The 21856-nt window shown below is 39.5% G+C and overlaps 2 protein-coding genes across 2 annotated transcripts in view; both read right to left on the bottom strand.

Moving 5' to 3' along the window:
* LOC139628013 (monocyte chemotactic protein 1B-like) lies at positions 1-2063 on the bottom strand. The gene is made up of 3 exons (XM_071489315.1): positions 1719-2063; positions 992-1109; positions 1-902 (listed from the first exon to the last, which is right to left on the bottom strand). The coding sequence occupies exons 1-3, from the start codon at positions 1783-1785 to the stop codon at positions 794-796; spliced, it is 294 nt and encodes a 97-aa protein (XP_071345416.1). The 5' UTR covers positions 1786-2063; the 3' UTR covers positions 1-793.
* Positions 2064-11522: 9459 nt separating this feature from the next.
* Positions 11523-21856, bottom strand: part of smpd3 (sphingomyelin phosphodiesterase 3) — a 75040-nt gene continuing 64706 nt past the window's right edge. Inside the window, exons 6-10 of the mRNA XM_071489300.1 lie at positions 21618-21779; positions 20692-20781; positions 16855-16918; positions 14907-15075; positions 11523-12432 (exon numbers count right to left, since the gene is read on the bottom strand). Of these exons, the coding sequence (XP_071345401.1) occupies positions 12331-12432; positions 14907-15075; positions 16855-16918; positions 20692-20781; positions 21618-21779 (587 nt within the window). The 3' untranslated portion in view covers positions 11523-12330. The remainder of the gene's footprint in view (positions 12433-14906; positions 15076-16854; positions 16919-20691; positions 20782-21617; positions 21780-21856) is intronic.

Raw genomic sequence — 21856 nt, 5'->3', positions numbered from 1 at the left:
TTTAAGTTTGTTTTGCTTTAATCCAACAGAATCAAACTTGTAGCATAAGCATACAGAAATAAATTACTTTTTGTCAAATGGGTTACTTCTTTGTAGAAGTAACTTGAGTTTAAAATAGAAAAAAAAAAACAACAAAAACGAACCAACAAACCAGCAAATAGATCACAATGGTTCAGTATACAAATAGTGGTATAGGCCATAGCTTATAATCTATTGATGACACTATGTGGAGCTAGGAGGCACTGGTCTTTTACAGTCAATGTAGTTTCTGTAACTAAGTTCACATAGCAACGCATCAGAAGTTCACAGTGCTTATGGTCAGACTTTGAGTGCAGTATGAAGCAAAAAACCTTTTGTTCCATATAAAAAAAATACAAGTTTCTTAACCAGAACTGTAAAAAATATAAATATATGCTATAAATGTCAATATTAAAAGAACATGCAGCCATGTTATACATTCAGTGGATTTTTTATGTATAGCTGCTCTTTTAACATAGCATATATGTAAATGCATCTCATCCCACAAGATTTATTCTATGTATATAAAATATTTCAAAATATTAGAATATTTTGTTCAAATTTTGTAAATAGTTTGTGTATAGAAAGGCAGAGAGCTGCAGTTTAGCTTATGATTGTCTCCCTGCAGATGTCATGGTGGGATACTAACATACTGTATTTGTGTAAAATACCTCTTAATTTCAGTTACATTGTGAAAAGGTGCAGCATCAAAGCACATTAACTGGCCAGATTGTATTCATGGAAGACCAATATGGTGGCTGTGGTGTTGCCACGGTTACAGGTTGGACACCTCTCCTGGTTTGGCATCCAGGTAGCTGATGAGGTCCTTCACCCAGGAGGCTGAAGGTTTGGCACACAGCTGACGACCTGCCACTGTCTTCAACCTGAACACACACACAAACAAGACAGTCAGGTTCAGTGCTGCCATGTGCAGGTGCAATAATGTTAGTGATATATTTTTCGTTCTACTTACAGGACGGCAGGTTGTGGGCACCGCTGGCTGGTCTTGATGTAGCTGAGCACTCTTTCTTTTTGCACCGGGCTCTCATGGAAACGAAAGCAGCATTTCTTTGGGCCAGTACCACGCAAACCTATAAACAAACAGCCGTGAACAAACAACTCAGCAGCCTACACCAGACTGAAAGATGTCGCCTGCTTGTGCCTTTCTTTGTTCCCTTTTTAATTTCCCGTTGGCCCGCATGACGTGATATCTGATGTTGATATCTGATGTTTTTTTTGGTTGAAGAGATTGTGTTGCTGCTCACTTGTTCCAATATGTTATGAAACTATTGACGTGTGTTACTCTGCTGTTGAGATCAAATACGGACTGTTTCAATCTAAGGAAGTAAATGGTTTAATATTCTAAAATTAACATTTTAATAACATGTCAAAGTGCTGTTAAGTCAGTGGCTTTGTCACTACCAGAGACCTCTTTCACAATACGTAGAGTAATTTGAGGCATTGTTTATAATAAATGTCAAAAGGAGAAATTCCTTTGTTTTTAAGCAGCTCTGGTAAGTTAACTTTTTCTACACATTGATCAATTCCACAAAATATAAATCAGACTGAATCATATCCATTATATCAAATGTATGACTAATTATAACATTTATAACACAATTATAACACAGATGAGATTACATTTTGTCACCTGTCTCACACACACTGACTGAAAGTGTTATTTTCATATTCCTTCTTACCTTCACTCAGAGTGATGAAAGCCAGCATCAGCACAAACACAGACAGAGTGAGACGAGGTGCAGCCATCCTGAAATGTGTGTGTGTTCTTTGCGTGGTGGAGCAACAGGTAACAGTCTCAGTTCAGCTGTATCAGTCTGCTCTCTCAGCTGTGTGGCCTCTGTGCTCCGACTGCTTCCATATTTATGTAGTTAAGCGGTATCTGTGGAAAAATCCCAGAACTCACGAAATATCGAAATGTGTCATCTTTGAAACTCCCACCACCCACACCACTGGGGTGTACCCCAGTGGTGTGGGTGGTGGTGTGGGTGTGTGCGCCTTTTCTCTGCATTTGTTTGTGCTTCTCTAAATGCTTACCCATGACATGACATGAGAAAGAAATTAGGGAACTACTTTTCAAATGTGCTTTCCCTTTCCCCTCTTACACATCACAGCACTGTCACATGTGATATTTTTAATTCTGACGTAACTGACCTTTTAAAGTGTTCTGCATAAGCAAATTACAGTGTAGATGACTCAGTAAACAATAGTGTGTCTGTGAAGACAGACTGAGTGGAATAGAATAAAATAAATCTTTGAGAGCAGGTGTCTCTGACCTGTACCCCTTTGAGGAAACCTTACTAAATACCGAAGCAACTGGTTTGACTTTATATGTTCCAGCGGTAAATACCAATGTTAGTAAAACGTCCTTTGGATATCAGCCCCAAACTGAAACTTGACAGGCTGATGGGGGTGTGACTGTTTTACGTGCCCGTTCAATGTAAAGATACATCTTACTTAAAATACTGTAAAACATTTTTTAGTTCCCAGATTAAGTCTTATAACACTTTTTTTCTAAACTGTATTGTTATGCACTGTACAGGTACCAATCAAAAAGTAAGTTGTAAATTTGGCTTAATTTGGCCTAATTATGCTGTAAGTTGTGAGCTATATGAGGCGTTACCAAATTCTCTTTTTAAGAGTAGTATAAGGTATAAAATAGGTGCTTTTAAAGAGAAGACACGCAGCAGCTGGATTCATCTTCAGTGTTCATAATTAAGGTTCTTAGTCATAATTGTCTTGCCATTTTTGAAACGGTCGTATGTGAAGACACCTTGCAGCAGGACGAGAAGCTGGATGTGACAGAAGAATGAACTTATCTACTCAGTACGATGAAATTAAATTATCTCATAAAATTTGTTTGGTTGTCTTTAGGGTTTTTGACCCAGCACCAAAACAAATGATAAGAGGGATGAATAAGTGTCAGCTTCCTAAAAGGTTGTGTAAGCTGTTGTCTTTCCCACTTGATGTCACAGTGGATTGCCAGCATCTCAGACCAAAACAAACGCTTTATCAACCACTCCTCTTTATTTGTTTGAGCTCCTTTTGGATGAAAGTGTGATTTCTTCAGTGGAGGAAATTCTGGAAGTTCGCTTTCACCTAAATGCTGATGCTAGCTGTTGGCTGCCCACAGAGAAGCCTTTAGTCCACACTGTGTTACTGCGGCGCAGCAACAGACAGGTGTGAGAGGTGTGAGGTGTGTAAAATGTATTTAGTTGGAAAAGAGTGAAATACGTTTTTTCCGGTCCCATCCCAGTCAAGTGATGTGAAATTGACCCCCATCCAGCGAGAATCCCACAGGAATCCCATGAACCACACCAGGCCCAAAAAAACTGTCAGCCTCTACTTGCACTGTGCCATCTCACTCACATCCACTAACATGCACACGTACAGGCACTAACATGCATGCCGTCCCGAACATAAAAACCAAGAACAGAGAAGTTCAGATTACAACATATAAATAGGGAGTGTAACTTAAAGTATGCCACTAAAGCTTTAGATTGCGAACAGTCGTTTGCTGTTATATTATTGGGTAAGTTCTTGTTTACCAATGGTTTACTTATCTCACTATATCAAGAGATTTGTTTCATTGTTGTTGGGATTTAAGATTTGGCGCTGAAGTAATTGAAGAGACAGATGAATGTTTTCATCAGTTTTCTTAAACATGGTAGAAAAAGGTAGTGAAGGAAATCACCATTAATTCACCAAATGTCTTGATTTTTTTTATTTGAATCTTTACACTTTATAACAACATTATTTGACTTGTCACATATGGGCAGTGGCTCAAGCTGCAAACACGTCACTGATCTATCGTATTATGTCAAACATGTTCAGAAACAGTTTCCACAGCAGTCGTGGATCATCATTATAGTTTGACGTTGTGGTCCTGTCCACTGCTGGTTTCATTAGCAGCCAAATGCTCCGTGACGTTCACCAGTCCCTTTGTTTTCCTTCAGTGGAGGAAGTGTTAAGTGGCTTTTAAAAGCTTTTTCAAACAGCCTGCTGCTGAAAATGAGGATGATGAGAGTGGTGAGACTCTGAACCAAATCAATAAAACAAAACCAGACACACAAAAGACGTTGCTGAGGTGGCCTGCAAAGCTCTCTGGATTTGTCACCATGAGTTCGAAATGGTAATAAAAGAACCAAGGGAATTCTGAAATACCTCAAAACTTGTTTCTTTAGCTATACTGGGTTTTTTTGGGGGAAATTATCAAAGCCCTTTGACATGTTTCTTGGTCTACTGATCATGTCTTTGGCTGATCTGACTTTAGTTTCAGTGTAAGGGTTTTTTCTGCTGTTGGCGCAGTACAGTATGTAAATTTTCAGTGCTAGACTTCTCCCCTTGTTCATGAAAAGCAGAAGGACACATCTTTCACTTCTTCATTTGCTCTTCTTTGGCCTTTAAGAGACACCAAAATTTTTTGACTGAGGGCCAGTGCTGTATCTACATAGTGGTCTCACTGAAGAACCTGGACCCAGAGACATTCTGACATATTTGATATTTTAGAAAAAGGAAATAAACTGATACACGACACACTCGATAATGCCTTTCCACTTGAGTGAAACTTGAGGTCTGCCAGTGCTTCCACTCACCACAGCCATTTGTATTTGTATTTGTATTAAAGTCACTGAGAAAGTCACTGTCTTTTTCCCCCTGTGTAACAACCCTACGTCCTTTCTGTCCATGACAGATGCTACAATCCTAATTCTTGCCTTTGTTTTATCAAGACTTGATTATTGTAATGTTTGGTCTAGCCACTCACTAGAATTCAAAGTCTTCAAATGGTTCAGATGGTGCAGCTAGAATTTTAACTAACTTAACCATATTACACCAATGTTAGCTTCCCTTCATTGGCTCTCTCTTGGTGCTTTTAATGAGGTACAAAGTTCTAAAAGGACTTACTCCTGCATACCTGTCTTATTTCCTTAAACCTTATTTTCCATGTCTTGCTCTCCATTCCTAATATTCCGGGCTCCTGTCTGTGTCCAGAGTTAAAAAGATGTCTGCTGGCTGCAGAGCCTTTTCCTATTGTGCCTGTTACCACCCTACCACTGGCAGGTCGACCGCAGTCTTAATGAATGAATTATTATTGTGAATTATTATAGAGATTATTATAAACTTTCTGAAAAACCGCTGCATCGTTCTGTTTGTTTATTCCCTCAACATATGAATGCCCAGGCTGTGTGCCCCTCCCTCCTCCTGCTCTCTGCAGATCTTTCTACCTCCAGAGCTGTGGAGTCTGGATCTGTGACTGAAAACCACCTTGAATTGCTGCTACAACTATGATCATTATCATTATCATTATCATTATTATTATCATTATTATTATCATTATTGCATTGTGGTCCTTTCCTTTTCCCACAATGAGTCTGGTTCTGTTTGAGGTTTCTGCCTCTTAAAAGGAAGTCCTTCCTCGCCACTGTCGCCAAGTGCTTGCTCATGGTGGTAATTTATGAGTCTCTGTAATCAATATTATAAAGAGTACTGGCCAGACCTGCCCTATATGAAAATTGCCTTGAGATAGATTTGGTGCTGTGAATATGGTCATTGTCCTTTGCAGACTGCCATGGCAACTTCATCTTCTTCAGTTCTTTCAACAATAACTCATTTCTTGAGTTCTGGCTAAGGGGCCTTTGGGTGATCTTGTTTTTTGCCCCCTGTGCTGTGCCTTCTGTCTGACTGACTGAAGTCACTGCTCCTAACTTAAACCCCTGGACACAAAAAGTGAGTCAGCTCTGGCCTTGAACCTTCTGGAAGCCCTAGTGCAATGATTTTTAGCACCACTCGCTAGAAATCAAAATGTGATTTCTTAATTCTGCCAGCTAATCTTTTCATGGTTTCATTTCTGAAGCAAACTTCAGTGAAAATGAGGCTAAAATTAGAATAACACAGAATAATAATTATTTAAAGAGATTAAAGATAACATTAAATGCTGATATTTTTGGCCGTCTCTGAAGGCCTAGAAGGCCCTGAAGTTCCCCCTCTGATTATTTCCACACAAGCTTGGACTGCAGTCGACTGAACGACCACTGAATGCCAAGAGTTCAAATAACCACACAGACACAGATAGAGGGAAAACTCATTTGTTTTTTAAAAAAGCAGAAGAAAATAAGCAGTTTGTTGAAGATGCTTAGAAAGAGAAAAGCTATTGATCCCCTACTCACGTTACAGAGACCAAGCTAAACGAGCCCATCAAGAAATACCCCCCCATCCATAGACAAAAATCAACTACAAAAACATGAAGAGACAAATCATAGAAAATCAAAACAGAAAAGGATAGCAAAGTGAGGCATCACTTCTAATCAGACTACAAGCATGAAGCATTATCACAGTACATGCAGCTACAAAAACTTCCAGCTCAACTGGGACCTGCTGTGCCCTGAACAACTGTGGAATAATTCTGTCCTGAACCTGATGGTGTTTGTTGAGCAGAAAACTTACAGAATACTACAAACATTTCAGGAAATAAAGCAGTTTTTCAGCAACAGGTCCCATTTGTTAGCTTACCTCAGAATTTAGACACCAAAATAATGCATGTGTCCCGTCTGATTATCATTTGAAATATATTGTAATCTTTCTTATTTGTAATAATTCCAGTGGAGTGAGATTTTCATGTAAACAGGTGTGACTGCTCTTGTTTGAGATACAGTATCTTTTCCCATGTTGGTCTCTATAATCTCTTTAATCCTCTTTATCAATCAGCACATTATTCCCTGGGGATACATAGATTATTTTGGTGTCTATGTTCTCGCATAATAACAAATCAGATGACCATCAGGACAATTTTGTTCTGTATGCCTTCTTCTTTGACAATAATTTGAGGGAAGGAGCCCTCTGTGGGGTGTTGTGTTCACTCCTGCTTGACTCAGCTCACACTGTGCTGTGTATGCCCATGGTGTTTACAGTGCAGAGTAAGTATGGTGAGTGTGTAGCTCCACAGAGGTAGATTAGATTTAATGCCTCGCCACTGGTTTCAGATTACCTCTCATCATGTTTTGTGTGGTCACCGTGACCTTGACCTTTGACCTTTCACCACCAAATTCTAATCAGTTCATCCTTGAGTCCTAGTGAATGTTTGTGCCAAATTTGAGGAAGTTCTTATTGAGGTATCATGTCCATGAGAACGGGACAGACAGATCGATATGCCTCCAGCCCTGGCTGGCATAGAAAATGACCCCCTCGTCTGTGAAAGAAGCTTATTATGACCCACAGTTTCATTTTCTTATGAGGCGACCTCTACAGCTGTAGTTTTTGTTATGGGAGCAAAGGAGAAGGTCAGGTGACGTAGTACAAAGAGCAACAAAACCTGCATCAGGAGGTGGAGGTTGGAGTGGACGGGTCGACAAAACTAATGACTTTGACACAGGAGACTGGTGTTTGTTTCCTGTGTGAACCCGATAATCAGTGTTGTTTCTTTTAAACATGATGTTTTTTAATGTAACCACGATGATGATAGTCCTCTAACCTTAAATAGTTATTTTAACCCAAACTATGACCTTTTCCACAACCTAACCAAATAGTCTAAAGGTAACGGTGACGGTTCCATGAGTTTAATTACATGCTTATTCCTATGGGTCCTATCAGATGGTTGTTCAAAAACCTGGATGATTCAAAGGCTATGAATGCTCAATTCTGGTTGCTTGATTGTCATTAGCAACAGTGTCATGAGACAGGGGAGATTTTGTGAGTTCTGTGAACTTTGCCATCTGTTATAATATGTACCACGGCCCTAAATGGCTCCATGACATTTCAGTCACTCTGGTTCACATAGAATTTGTTATGGGGGTTGGCAGTCTTCTCAGGACCTGCTAAAGTGGAAAATAAAGACACCAGGTGAGTGTAGAGTAACAAAAAAAAAAAAAAAGATTCATAAGGAATAAAGAATTATTTGACTCTGCAGTTCCCCTCGGCTCTACAGAGCATTTTAACATCTTTCATTGAATTGTTGTGGTTACGTCTGACTGCTATCATTGACTTTGTTTCAAGTATGCTACCTGCCCAGCACCAAACAGCTGACAGATAGATAGTCAGCTACTAGCCAGCAAACATAGTGGAGCATTTAGCAGCTAATGATTTTTTGTAAGACTATTTAGACCAAAACAGAGCTGCTCCCAAGTGGCAAAAAAAGTTAGTCAATGTAGCTTTAATGGAACAATCTCAATCGTGTTTATTCACTCTACACTCACCTTGAATATTTTTTTTTCATCCAAGAAATCACCAAGAAAATCCCCACCCCCCAAATACCCTGGACTGAACATTCAACACTCACACAAACCAGACCTTTGCCTTTACACCGCCACCTTTGACCTTTAAATCAACCAATCACTTCCTTTGCCATCACTTTCTTCAGTTTTTTTGTTTTTAAAAGTCAGCAAAAAAATATGCAGAAAATTTAGCAAAACAAAACAGACTGAAAAATTTTAAATGAATTACTTCAACATTCCAACTTTTAAGAATAACACAACAGTGTATTTGCATCATGAGGATGTTTCACTACACAATGCCTACTGTTTGAATGCTTGCTCTCCCAACAAGTCTGTCCATACTTAATGAAATGTTCAGCTGTATTCAGGTGTCGTGCAGAACACGACAGTTGAAAATGTTATTAAATAAACTTGTACATTTCCTACCACTGTACTTTCTCCAAACTATTACTTATTTAAGCTAAGACAACAATCTTAGATAAACCGTGGCACTGTCTGTAACTCAATGTTGACCTATAGTGTATTTACATGACTATTTACCAAGTAAACAACATATTCATGTCATGTTCATCCTAACCTGAAGAGTGATTCGCAAAGGAGTCTGACACAGACTCATCCTAAAAAAAAAAAGAATACACGGTGAAGCTTGCATTTAAAAAAAGGACAGATACAAACCGTAGTAATAAGAAGAATATATTAGTCATAATAATCGTAATAATGTGAGTCATAAAGAGACAGAGAGTGTGTCAGAGCAGCCAGGTGACCTGTGGACTCACACGCACTCACACAGGTGCACTGTATGATTCATACTCTATGTTATACTGTGTTACATTTCAGCACAGTGTGTTCAGAAAAACACCAGTTAGCACATTTGTATTGAAAAATGTAACATGATGAGCTGCCCAAACATTCACACACGTCTAATGCTTCTCTCTAGGTCTAGGAAACAGAAACTGTTCTAGATCAGGGCAACCGGATACCCGAGTGCTTGGAGCGCATATCACGTGCACAATTGCTCTGAGCAGCGAGTTCCACCAGTGACCAACCAGCTGGATGGTCTCTTTCTTGCATGTCGTTCCCCCTGCTCTCTTTCCCATTTCCTATCAGTCTATGCATCAAAAAAAAAAAAAAAAAAACTTACAAATGCCCCAAAAAATAACTTAAAACAAAAAAAAACTGTAAATGTTGTTCACCATGCAGACCATGGAGATCAAACTGTATCTGAAACCATAAACTGTCCATGTTTTGTTCAAGAAACAGGCTTCTATTGAGTTTTTACACACATCTTTAAAAGAAATATACAGCATGATTTTGGCAGTTGTCTCATGTTGACTGACCAGTGTGATCCCTGTGTTCCCTGGATCACTGATCTGGAGTTTCTTCGTGACACATTAGCATAAAACCAACGCATCTCTCAAAGCTACAATACTTACATATTCAAGAAACCTTTCTTTTACAAACTAAAAGCTGAATTCTGTAAAGTAATAAAACACACACTTACTTGTTTTAATTTACTCAAGGGGTTTAGCTGGTCTGGTATGACCAGTAGATTGTGGAGGCTAATTTTGCTTTTGCTTCATAGAGAACTTTACTGTGTGAGTCTGATGACTTGGTAATCTTCTTTCTAAACAGAACTCTGATCTGGCTGCATCTCACTTAGGCTCTTACTAATTATTTCAGTTTAGACCTGCATCCACATTCTTAGCCAACAAGTCTACAGGGGACACAAGAAAAGTTTTACAGTCATCACATCTCTTAACGATGAGACTAGTTGGATATCCATTACAGTTTTGCACAAAATAGAAGCGACTTTTTAGAAAAGCCTATGACACACAGTTGTGATTGGTCTATGTTTCCACTGAGTGATGTTGGTCAGAGTTCCATTTCAAATCTGCAAAATATTGCTTTGTTGAAAACTACCTCATGCAAGCATATACATTTTTTTGAGACATTTGAGAGTTTTATGGAAATTCATGTGTTCCCATTGCTCCTTTGCAAGTTTGCAATATCAATTTGAACTTGAAGCATAATCTCTGCGTTGGTGAGCATCCCTCTGTACAGTTTATTGTTGTCCAACCAGCAGCAGAGGCAGTGTGTCCGGTGAGAGGGGCATTATACTAAAGTGTGTGTAGACTCAACATGAGGTAAAATTTCACCTCAATGGGCAGTTTGTGTCAGACACAAACAGCCAATAGTTGTTGTTCAGTAGCAATGGATATACAACTTTTCTCAAGACTTCAACCCCAACTGTTTCTGTTATCTTCCCACAACCCTTCTCCTTCTCCCTCCTACCTCTGTTTGTTCATGGAGTCATGAAACTTGCAAACTTTTCACTTAAGTTGAAACATTTCTAACTCGGGCAGATGCATCTTGCCTCGTTTTCCTCAACCCAGAGTGAAACAACATTAACCCACATCTTTGCAAGTCATTAATGTGCACTAGCAATGTCGGTAAAGTTTTTCTTGCTTTCGGTCTGAACACACTTTAAGTTGTTTTGCATTGTTATTACACTGTTTCGTGTGTTTGTGTACTTGGCATGTGGATATTGTTCAGGGTGTGTGCAGCCTGTGGGTCTTCAGCATGTTTCTGTATTACGAGGTTTTGCAGTTGATGTCACTATATGGTGATCCAATGGATATCTGGCTGTACTCACACCAAAAACAACACAGTAATGGCTCACTAACCAGATGACGACACTGGTTTGTTAAGTAACAAGCTGATAACAGCTTCTCTCCTAGAGACAAGTTGTCATTTCTGGAGCCAACATACAGCCAACAGAGGGAATGTTACATCACCTGAAAGCTCTGTACATGATGTGTGTAGTTGTGTTTCTGCTTAAAGTAAATCCTCAGTATGTTTCTGTGCACGTCTTTGTATGTGTTAGGTTTCATTAGCAGAGTGGAGTCTCACATGCACACATGCCACACTGGCCTACAGCTACAGTGTGTTTCAGGGCAAAATGCTTCTTGAATCCTCAGGCATCCAGACTCAAGCAAACGGGTGTATGGAGTCGCTATATTAAAGTGGTAAACTGATACCAGTTCCATCATGCATCAGCAAAGCCTTGGTCCCACTATTCTACCATAAATGTCCTTTAGTCTTCATGGCTGAAAAACATGCTATACGCAGTTTCATCCCTTTATCAATAGCCTACCTCATTTTAGAAACATACAATATAGTATTAAACAGGCATTAAACTTCCTATAAAAAGTAAGGTGGTGACAATAGAAATTGTATCATATTATTTTTTTCCTTTTAGAAAGACGAGTTAGAATGTTCTTTTCTTTCTTTCTTTCTTTTTTCTTTTTTCTTCTCTTTCTTTTTTTTCTTTTTTCTTTTTTTTTTTTTTTAGAAAAAAAGACACTTGTTAAGGTTCCTGGGGCTGATGTGGGAGTAATAAGGTGACTGACTGACAGCTGAACTGACCAATAGCCTTTCAGAAAGGTGCACAACACAAGGACACAGACAGTCAGTGTAAAGGCTCGTCAGCAGCTGTACACTTCACTCTCATCACTTAATTCATTTGTTTTCCATTTGGACACAGTCGCTAAAGGATGAGCATCCAACTGTCCCTGAAGGTAGAGTCATAAAAAAAAAAAATCATACTTACACTACAGATTAAACAGATCAAATAAATGGAGTGTGTGGAAATTGGCTACATGAAACAATTCGCTGTAAATGAAAATCTCCAAACTGGGTTCAGGGAGTGTTGCAGGACAGGAGCAGAGAGGCCAGTCAAAAATGTTGATCACTTGTGTTTGTGTGTGTATGTATGTGGTTTACCCAGGAAGATGAATATCTCTCTGGCTTTCTGTACTGAATTCCCTGCTTATCTCTCCCCTCCACAGTCTCTCTCTGTCATATCACACTGCTGCTGCTCTCATCTACCTGTTTTATATCCATTCATCCACTGAGCACTCCTCCACTGGATTCATGCATCCATTTCTCTGTCCCTCAGTCCTCTATCAGACCTGCAGTGTCTCTGAAGCAGCTCCATGTCTGTAAACTCTTCATCTCTTCTCCCCCTGGTTGTCTGTCATTCCTCCATGGCAGTATTTTTTAGAAAAAGCTCAGGTGGTCAATCAACCTAAGGCTCCTCTTCCCCGGTGGACACAGCCAATCGCATGGCCACCGACAGGTGGTCGGTGAGGCTGGCCAACTGGGTGACGAAGCTGAACTCTTCGATTTCCTGTCGCGGGCAGAAATAAGAACCGTTATTCTCTAATCATCATGACCTCACTGGTCTCAGCTTTTATTCTGTAGAGCTGCAAACCACTTGGGGCAGCTGAACAAAACATGGCATTGACATATTATCACCTTGAAAAGTTCCTAACTTGGTAGTAGCAGTTACATGCTTACATATCGGGCAGACAATGAGCAACATTAGCATTCATTTGAAGTTGTGTTTCTGGGAATTTTTTGTCTTTATTTTGATAGCCTCAGTGAGGGAGAGTCAGGAAATTCACAGAGAGAGAGAGAGAGGATGACACAGGTCACAGAGGGTCACAGGTTGGAGTCAAACCCAGCCTTCAACGACTGGAATATTTCACATTACACATCATAAATCTCAAATATGGCAACACTTTACTTCAATGCCCCCTATTTGGCATTGTCAGTGTAACATTCAATAAATTATTTTTAAAAAACACAATAATGTTGCTGCAGAATGTTGACATATACATTAATAAGAATTAATTAATGTATTTGTCAGCAACTACAGTGTAACTCCAAGCAAGTAATAAAACTACATCGCAGTGTGTTTACATCATTTATTAAATAGAATGTGCCATCTCTTAAATGCTTAAGGGGAGGGGGGTTAAAGTAAAGTTCCCGACCTGGGAAAACCATTTCTGATGGGACTGACTTTGTGCTGGGGGATGCTGTCATGCTGAAACCAGACAGGACTTTCCCCCAGCAAGTACAAAAGTCACTGTGTGCTGCAGAGGTAACATTCCCCTTCACTGGAAGTAGGGGGACTTTTCCAAACCTTGATAATAGGTACTACGACAAACTTTTATTACTGCAACAACTGTTACTCTTGTTGTTTCCATAAATACCGCTAAATCACTACCACTTATTACTAGTGTTAGCATTATAATTAAAATACTTCAACAAAATCTTTCATCATTACCAGTTAGTGTATGCAGACATGTATTGGTCTATTCATTATAATTAAAAGATATATATAAAAGGTGTAGTATAGAGCAACTGAATAAACAGAAACAACATTATGCGGAAGCAAAACAACAATGTGATCTGTTTCACTTGGCAGTTAATACATTCTGGCACAAGGTGGCATCAAGTGAGTGTGGTCTGAGACACAGAGAGAGTCAGGCAGAGAGAGAAAGAGAGAGAGAGAGAGAGAGAGAGAGAGAGAGATGTTCTATGTAAATGTTGTGATTTGGTTTTCCAATCCTCTCCAATCCCTCCCACAGACACACAGCCATGACAGCACTGCCCTCATTCCTTTCCTTCCCGGTTTGTGTTGTTGTGTTTCATTGTTCCTCTCTCAAGCTTTTATGTCTTCATTTTTTAAAATCCTTTTCACAAGTTAAACATTCTCCTGTGGCTTCCTGTTATGTTTCACATGGCTCAGGAAAACAAGTGTTGACAGTGTCTTGTAGCTAGGAAACTATTGATGGCAGAATAAGGCAGATCACCTGCCTGCTGACAAGAAAACGTCACACAGTTTATCAGAGTTCTTTCACTTTCAAGTTTCTGTTAATGGAAACACAATAATCTCACTCTACAAGCACTGTTGCTCTGGGCTAGTTGCTGTGTTGATTTTATGTTCTAATATATTTATTTCTTTTATATTTATTCCCGCCCTTCATGACTGACAGCTGGCTGCTGCACAGAACTTCATGTGGGATTAGTATTAATAGTTGACATGTCTTCATGTCTCTGTATGTCCACATACTGTATGGACTGGAAGGTTTTGACTGATTGGAGTAGGCCTGCTGGAACATTTGTCATTTATCGTCAGTGGAAATGCAGTTTTCAGTCACAAAACAAGACTAACTGAATTAAACCTGTTATTGGTAGCAGGAAAACAATGAAATAAGTTAAATGTTAATGTTAAATGTAAAAAAAAACATATTTATTCTTGTGATAAACTGAATGATTTCACTTCTTTAAGAAAAAGCACTCTTTGCTAGAACTGATCATGACTAGACACTTTTATTTTAACAAGGCAAAAGCCAGAAAGGTTGTTTAGAACACATACGTCAGTTTCCAAAATGCTGTTCATTCTTTTATTCAGAGCAACATTTTCTGTTTTTATATGACTTTTCAACTCTGATTCAACTGAAATTGCCAAATTTAAACAATGTTTTTATACAGCTCCTTACCTTCACATCTGCTTCACAAAAAACCTTTGACATAGAGAAATTGTATTTTTCACATAACTTAAAGGATATGGCTGGTGTATCTATATATATTTGTTGTAGCACACGGTGCCTATGTTCATTGCAGCAGTGTGGCTCACTGACAGCTAACAGGAGCACAGAACAAGAAGATGTAACAGGCTTTGGATACACAGATCATTTTTGTTTGTGTCATTTCATTGTTGATTTCATTTCTTCTTTTGGCAATAAGAGAAGAACTGAATATTGACAGATTCATCCTTTGACACTTTTCCTGTTATCTTATACTGAACCATACCAGTTTCCAGTCCTGCTGCTGGCCCTCGTCGCTGTAGAGGATGTAGTCAATCCGGCGTCCATTGCCCTTCAGTGGGATCTTCCTCCCCTTCTGACTGCTGGCAGGACATTGGCTCTTACTGGGAGGAAACACCAGGTACTCCTTCCTCCCCTCCTCGTTTTCCATCACTCTGACAGATACACAGTGTAGGGACAGGATCAGAGGACTGAAATTTGTGCCAAGACACAGACAGAGGATGTAGCCCTGAACATATTTTACCATGGTCCAAATACAGGAAAAGTAAAGGGGAAAAACTAACAAGATAACAAGTAACAACAAGTAAAATCACAAGAGTGAGTGCACAGACTCACAAATCATGCAGTGCAGTGCTTAGGTCAAAGGTCAAAGGAATTACAAGATACTATAAATTAATGCTTTAACAAGTGCTGTTACCAATTTCATCTAAGCTGGTCAGAAAGCTGCTACTGACTGTGCTACTGCCTGTTTCTCCATTAGAGTGCACTGTTACATTCTAGTGGCTTCGACCATCATTCAGTTGTTCAGTTGCTGTTCAGTTCACTATTGCAATGCCTGTGTCATACACAGTTGAACGGACAAAAGCTCCTTCTGACTGACAAATAACGTAACGATAATAACGTTATATAAATATCTAATTAATGAATAACTTAATTAATCTAATTAAGTTAGAGATATTAAAGTAAAATAATAAAATGATTGAACAAAGACAAATAAGATTAAAACAAGCTGTTGTATCATTGTGAGGAGCACAGTTAGTTTTAGAAATTGAATGAAAACATTTCTGCAAAGTGAAGTTTGGGTAAGGCTGGGCCAGACCTGCAGCCAGGATACGGCACGTTTAATGAGCCTGTGCTCACAAGTATAGTATGAAAAATGTATTTGTGTCAATACTCACACTGTGGTGACTAATCTCGAATCAAAGAGTTACATTTGGGGGAAAAGCCCCTGTCCTGAGGTAAAGCACTTCATTTTAGGTCTAAGACTTATATTACTATACATTACATTTACTTATTGAGTGAACGCTTTTATCCAAAGCGACTTACAAGCGAGGGATTCCACAAAAGCTTCAGTGCAGTAGGAGACTGTACTACATCTATTCAATAAGTTTAATAAGTAAAGAAGTCAAGAAGTGCACTGAAAGTACATAATAAGTGCTAGTTAGGGTACGGGTTGGCTTTTAGCTTGTTGTGGTTGTAGTAAAGATTTGGTTAAATCTCTTGGGAATTAAAGTTAATGCAGTGTCCCCATATGTGACAAGAGAAGAGAAGAGAAGAAAACATGAACTGCATGTTTATGTAGTTTTATCCCAATTCCTTCGTTGCTGTCCTAGACTGCAAAGGCAGAACCAAAATGAGACAGCCTCGTCTATGGAAGATTTTCAGTTTGTGTCACCAGCTGTTCCCGCCCTTACCTTACCGGCTCCTGTCACCTAGCAACCTTTTTATTTCTTTCACAAAAACCTGGGGTTTTATGGCCCTTGCTTTTTTCAGTTTCTCAGTCAGTGCAGTTCAACAACTGAGGTGAAACCCAATACTTACATTTCAAATTGTAATCCTCAGGCCCTCTTTTGGTGTCGTTTGCTGCCATATTATTTTCATTACTGACATGCAATGAAGGATCCAACAGGTGGATCCTTCATGGTCCAGGAAAAGAAGACTGCATTTGAAGGAGCCTTTGAAAAGGGACAGCCTAATCCTGCTGCTGTGATGCAATTGGTTTTCAAATGCAGGCTTATCCGGCACCTGAATTGGGACACAGCTTGTTTGTGTGTGTGTGTCTATGAGTGTGTGTGTGTGTGTGTGTGAATGTGTGTGTGTGTGTGTGTGTGTGTGTGTGTGTGTGTGTGTGTCTGTGTGTGTGTGTGTGTGTGTGTGTGTGTGTGTCTGTGTGTGTGTGTGTGTGTGTGTGTGTGTGTGTGTGTGAGACTTACTTTTGTAAACTTTCAGGTGTGCTGACCTCGTCCTCATAAAGGCCACTGGGATCCAGGAGAGTACCTGTTGAATGACACATTAAAAAGCATCAGTGGGCAGACAGTCACACACAGTCACACACGTTTCTAATCATTCTGACTGACTAATCTGCTCTCCTCTTCATTACCGTCTCCTTAAAAACTCCCATAAGACAAGAATCACTCTTATGCATTCTAACATTTTTCTAATAACTTGTGGCTGAAGTACAAGATATATTCAACTATCCTGCAGTCTGGTGAGAACTTTCTTGAGTCCAATGGAGGGTCCACAAAGAAATAAATTGCAGTCTAAAAAATTAGGTCACATAAACTAATCTGCATTATCTGTATAGGATATTGTTGAAAAGCACTCTTGAATGTCATCTGAACAGTCCAGTACTGCAAAGCTTTCACCATGTGACTGGTGGCACACCTTTCTTTCTCTCAGTGCAATACTAAAGCTATCCATGATTTATCAGATCTATATGATGACAAAGGATGTTCAATGAAATCACGCAAAAGCGCTGGTTCCCAAACTATTCTCTTATCAAATTATTCTTTTTTTTTTCAAATCAACTTGTGGACTAATATAGCAGTCTTGGTTACCAATACAAATATTGATGGGAAAACTGTTTCGATTAACCTAAACAATACTTCTGGCTTCTGCTGTATCTGAATTGATGTTTCAAACCCATACATAGATTTTATTTCAATCCCAAAAAATGCTTTTTTATGAAACTTATTCCTCCTCACACTACAATTTTGTGTGAACGACCACATTAATATTTTTTCACATATGCACTGGGAGAGGCAGCATGGTGTTGCAGTGGTTAGCACTGTCGCTAAGTCCAAATTATGCTTTTTACAAACACAGTTAACCTAGCTGCATCTTCACTTTGAACTTCTGAAAAACACACACAACTTTTCACTGCAGAGTAATACTTGTGCCAATAGTTTGGAATTATTTAGCATACAAATATTAATCAGCTCGGATATAAAATTAGCTTTTACCACTCCACTGGCTACACACACCCCTCCTCTCTCTCACGCACTCCTCGTCACCTTCATATCTCTTGTTTCGAGTCTCTTCACCTGATTTGTCTGTAGTACATCTACTCCCAACAGAACATTCTCGTTCTACCACCATACTCTCATCTATCATAGCTGGTAGATCTTCTGAAGCTACCATGCTTGCTACAACCTCTGGCACTGCTGTAACACCGGTATGTATGTGGGATTCTATAGACTTTACATCTTCTTCTGGCTGTTCACAGATTTCCTCTGAATTTTCTGTAATCATGTCATCCAGGTAATTTCTGTTCTCTGACTCCAGGTCGGAAGAGTGCTGCTCTCCTTAGCTCTAATGAACCTGCACACTCTTATTCCTAGGAGGAATAGGCCTGATGTTGACCTCACTGCTCAATTGGACTGTTTGTCCAGGGTAAAAGATGTTTGTGGTGCATGATATAAGTGAGTCCTGAACCATTTGCAGGCTTAAGCCGATAGACTGAAAGATCAGACATTTGACTCTCAACCACATAAGGGGTTTTTATTTAGCCTTATTTTGTAGGTCCCTACACATATCGTCAGCCTCACTTTGAGTGAACATGGATTAGGTTTAGTTGTATGGGGCGGGGCCATGTGACTGGACACGAGGTAGTATTTTTTAATAGGACAGTTCTTTGGGGAAAGTATTAACCAAATTAACTGACATGAGCAAGATTAAGTGAGTGAGAGGTTCTAGATGCTACGTGAGTTATTGCGAAAAAGGTGTAGGGGTTTAGCAGATGTTCAGTTGAGGCATGAGACATTTGGAAGATTAACAGTTTAGTTGTATAGAGGTGTAATTTCTAGGAGGCAGAGTTGACTGTCAGCATATTGAATTCTGTAGTTGATGAGGTGAAATTACTTCTACAAAATGATTGAAATGCTTAAGTCAAAATAGGGGACAAAGTGTTAGGTGAGAGGACACACAGTATGTATGTGGATGTACTATACTGTCTTGCTGCACCATTGTGTAAGTTTAAAGGACGTAGTTAAAGCAATAAAAAAGTGCAATTTATTATTGATATTGTGAAAGTGGTGGGTTGGGGTCTGTGTCGCCAGCATTCACATACTTTCTGCAGCACCTGTTCAGGTGAGAAAAAATCTTCATCTCCAACTTTCTCATTTGCAGTAACAGATCTGAAAATGTTATTTTCTGTACCCTATTTACTGATCTAGTGTATGCTTTACAATCCTCACCCTCACCATGATGAAAAGCTTCATGCTTCACATATAGCTGCTCTTAAAGAACAACTTGGCCTTTTTAGATGTGGCAAAGGAAGCGTCGGCAGACTTTACACAGAGTATATCCCTGCCTTCATGGTCCTCAGACCACAATCCACTGTTTTAAACCAGTGAAATTTCATTATTGACAACCAGAGAGAGACGAGCACTCACAGACTCTTCTGACAATTAGGATGTGAAGCCAATGATAAAGCACTATGTGGAAAGAGCTGCACCTCAAAGTTACTCAAGTCAATTCACTCGTGTTGGGAGCCCTTATGAAAAGCAGGCATCTGATGTGCAGCCAGCACTTTTCACAAGTCTAAAAGCAGGTTTCAGAAAACAAAGATGGTGAAGTGTCAGGCAGGGACTTTCAGCTGCTGCTTGTCAGTTGTGCTGCCTCCAGCTCCTTCAGATATAGATACACATGAGATTCCCCCTTTTAAGTCCCTTTTTTCTCTGACATGACCAACTAGCTGTGATGTATGTGTGGGGAACTAAATAAATGTGCATTCACACCAATTTTGACCACAAGGCCTAAAATACATGGAGAGCCTCAGTTACTAAACTCTTTGGGGTTTCAGTTTGTGGTTGACATGTTTAATCTGCCAGCACATACGAACTTAAAAGACATATATTAAGCTTGGAGATGATGATCAATGGCATGAGGTTTGTTACCGAGTAATTTGAAAAGCTTCACTTCCATGTAACTGCTTTTTAACTATCAAACGGTCCCAGGCTTGCCATAATTCCCTGTGGTTTAAATGCAGCGCAGACTCTGTAGGTTGTCAGTGCATCTGTTTGGCAGGGTGGTGTCACTAGAAGATTCCTGGCGCTCTCAGGATTCAGCATATTTCATGAAATCTGTAAACACACTTGGTGCGTCTGAATAGCTGGCAGCCTGGCTCTCTGCCTGCTTGCTATTGTATTCATTTAGGCCTAATCTCCTTTGGATAAGATTTATGAAATGGGATAATCTTCCTTTCTTTTATTGACTCATTGATTTATTCTCCTCCTCTCGCCTCCCTCTTCCCCTCCTCTAATAGCGAGCAAACAGGATGTGCTCCCCTGGCTTGCCATGCAAAATGTCCCTGTACAAATAAATAAGCCCTTCTCTAAACAAGCCCTTTCACTCTGTCCTGCCCACACTGTCCCTAAAATACCACTGGCCTAAATAACACTTCATATCCAGACCAAAACCCTCCAGTCTTTACGTCACTAATGCCCATGTATCAGCACGCTGTACTGGGTGTATTTTAATTCACACTGTGGGTGCATCCTGATTTAGCCAGACAGAGCCAGATTATAGTCTGCTCTGCTGTGCATGCACTGTATAGATCACCAGATTTGCTGACATTATGTGTGTAGAGTAACATCTGTGTATCATAACACAGGATGGCATAGTTTTCTGAGGATCCGTTTGTGGTTGTTGATGTTTATTTCCTGAAAGTTTTCATCTGTCAGTGCTTGTATTTTATGTGCACTAAGGAACAACTGTGTATGTGGTGAGTCCCTAGAGGAATATGTGAATGTGCCTGTGTGTGTTTTTACCCAGAGCCCATGGTTTGTCCTCCCCTGGCCCCAGGCGACATGGGTCCTTGTATTGAGTAAAAAGTGCATGCTGCTGCTCCAGCTTGTCCTCTGGAAAAACACAAGAGCCCACACGCAGGCATGCACGCACACACGCACACATATACACACATACATACAAGGGTTACACAAACAGTAACAGTTTTAGTTTAGTCAAAAGAGTAACACATTACTGACATTTTTTTTAAAGATGATGACTTGTTTACTATGTCTGCTTCTTCAGTGTGATGTCTCATGTTATATGTAGTATATGATTGCAGAGTTTGTTTTGTTGTCTGGCTAAATGTGTTTTGTGTCTGTACATGGCACAATGTCTGTCTGTGATCCAAGACCAGTTTCAGTGAAATGAAATCAAACTTACAACTTCCTGGGAACACACAATAATTAGTAAGTGTAAATGACTAGGAAATCAAATAATTAGGAATCATCAGGATACGGGTGTGTCATATTTTTTTCAGTAAATTAACATCAATCACATTTTGATGAGGCAGAAAGAAAGATAATTGCTTATTATTTAGTAACTATGACATTAATTCTGATACAGAAATGTGCATCTAAGCAATAATCTTCCTATAATTTATTATGGATGAGTCACATGTTTCTATATTACACTTTACCTTTAAGCTTTTACCAGCAATGGTAAATATATCAATATTTTATTAGCTTCCACTGTAAAAACCCTGGCACCATGCAACTATCCTGTGGTAGAACTATAGGAGGTCTTACATATACTTTTATGAATTATACATTACAGATACACATTTATTGCTTCTTGGGGAGGAATTGTTGAAAGATGAAGCCTCCATCAGGTTGGTATGTGAACTGATTTTGCATAAAATAATATGTTTGGTTTAGAATATATTGATTTAGCCCTGACAACTGTATACCTGAAGAGCAGTTGTCAAAGTTGAGGTCTCCCAAGATGACATCAAAGGCCACCAGGTCTTCAAGCACCTTCTCTCCTTCAGGCGGTTGGGAGGAGGAATGACGAAACTCGGCCCCCCACCGAAGCAACAGGTCCAGCTGCTCACATCGCACTGAAGCATCACCTGATGGACAGTGCAGTGTGTAAAGAGGGAGAAAGAAAGAGAAGAAGCAGATTAATGCAAAGTGCTTGCCATAAAGT

Source organism: Trachinotus anak, unplaced genomic scaffold (genome assembly GCF_046630095.1).
Source record: "Trachinotus anak isolate AG129_WGS33_773 ecotype Australia unplaced genomic scaffold, CSIRO_AGI_Tana_v1 ptg000002l, whole genome shotgun sequence".
Classification (NCBI taxonomy): Eukaryota; Metazoa; Chordata; class Actinopteri; order Carangiformes; family Carangidae; genus Trachinotus; species Trachinotus anak.
The sequence above is the reverse complement of the archived record's forward strand: the minus strand, read 5'-3'. Positions and strand labels throughout refer to the sequence as shown.

Excerpts from the sequence above, each read along its gene's own strand:
- LOC139628013 (XM_071489315.1), bottom strand. The coding sequence starts at position 1,785 with ATGGCTGCACCTCGTCTCACTCTGTCTGTGTTTGTGCTGATGCTGGCT. Across the intron at positions 1,110-1,718 it reads TTTCATCACTCTGAGTGAAG|GTTTGCGTGGTACTGGCCCA; the intron begins GTAAGAAGGAAT and ends GTTTGTTTATAG. Across the intron at positions 903-991 it reads TGCCCACAACCTGCCGTCCT|GTTGAAGACAGTGGCAGGTC; the intron begins GTAAGTAGAACG and ends GTGTGTGTTCAG.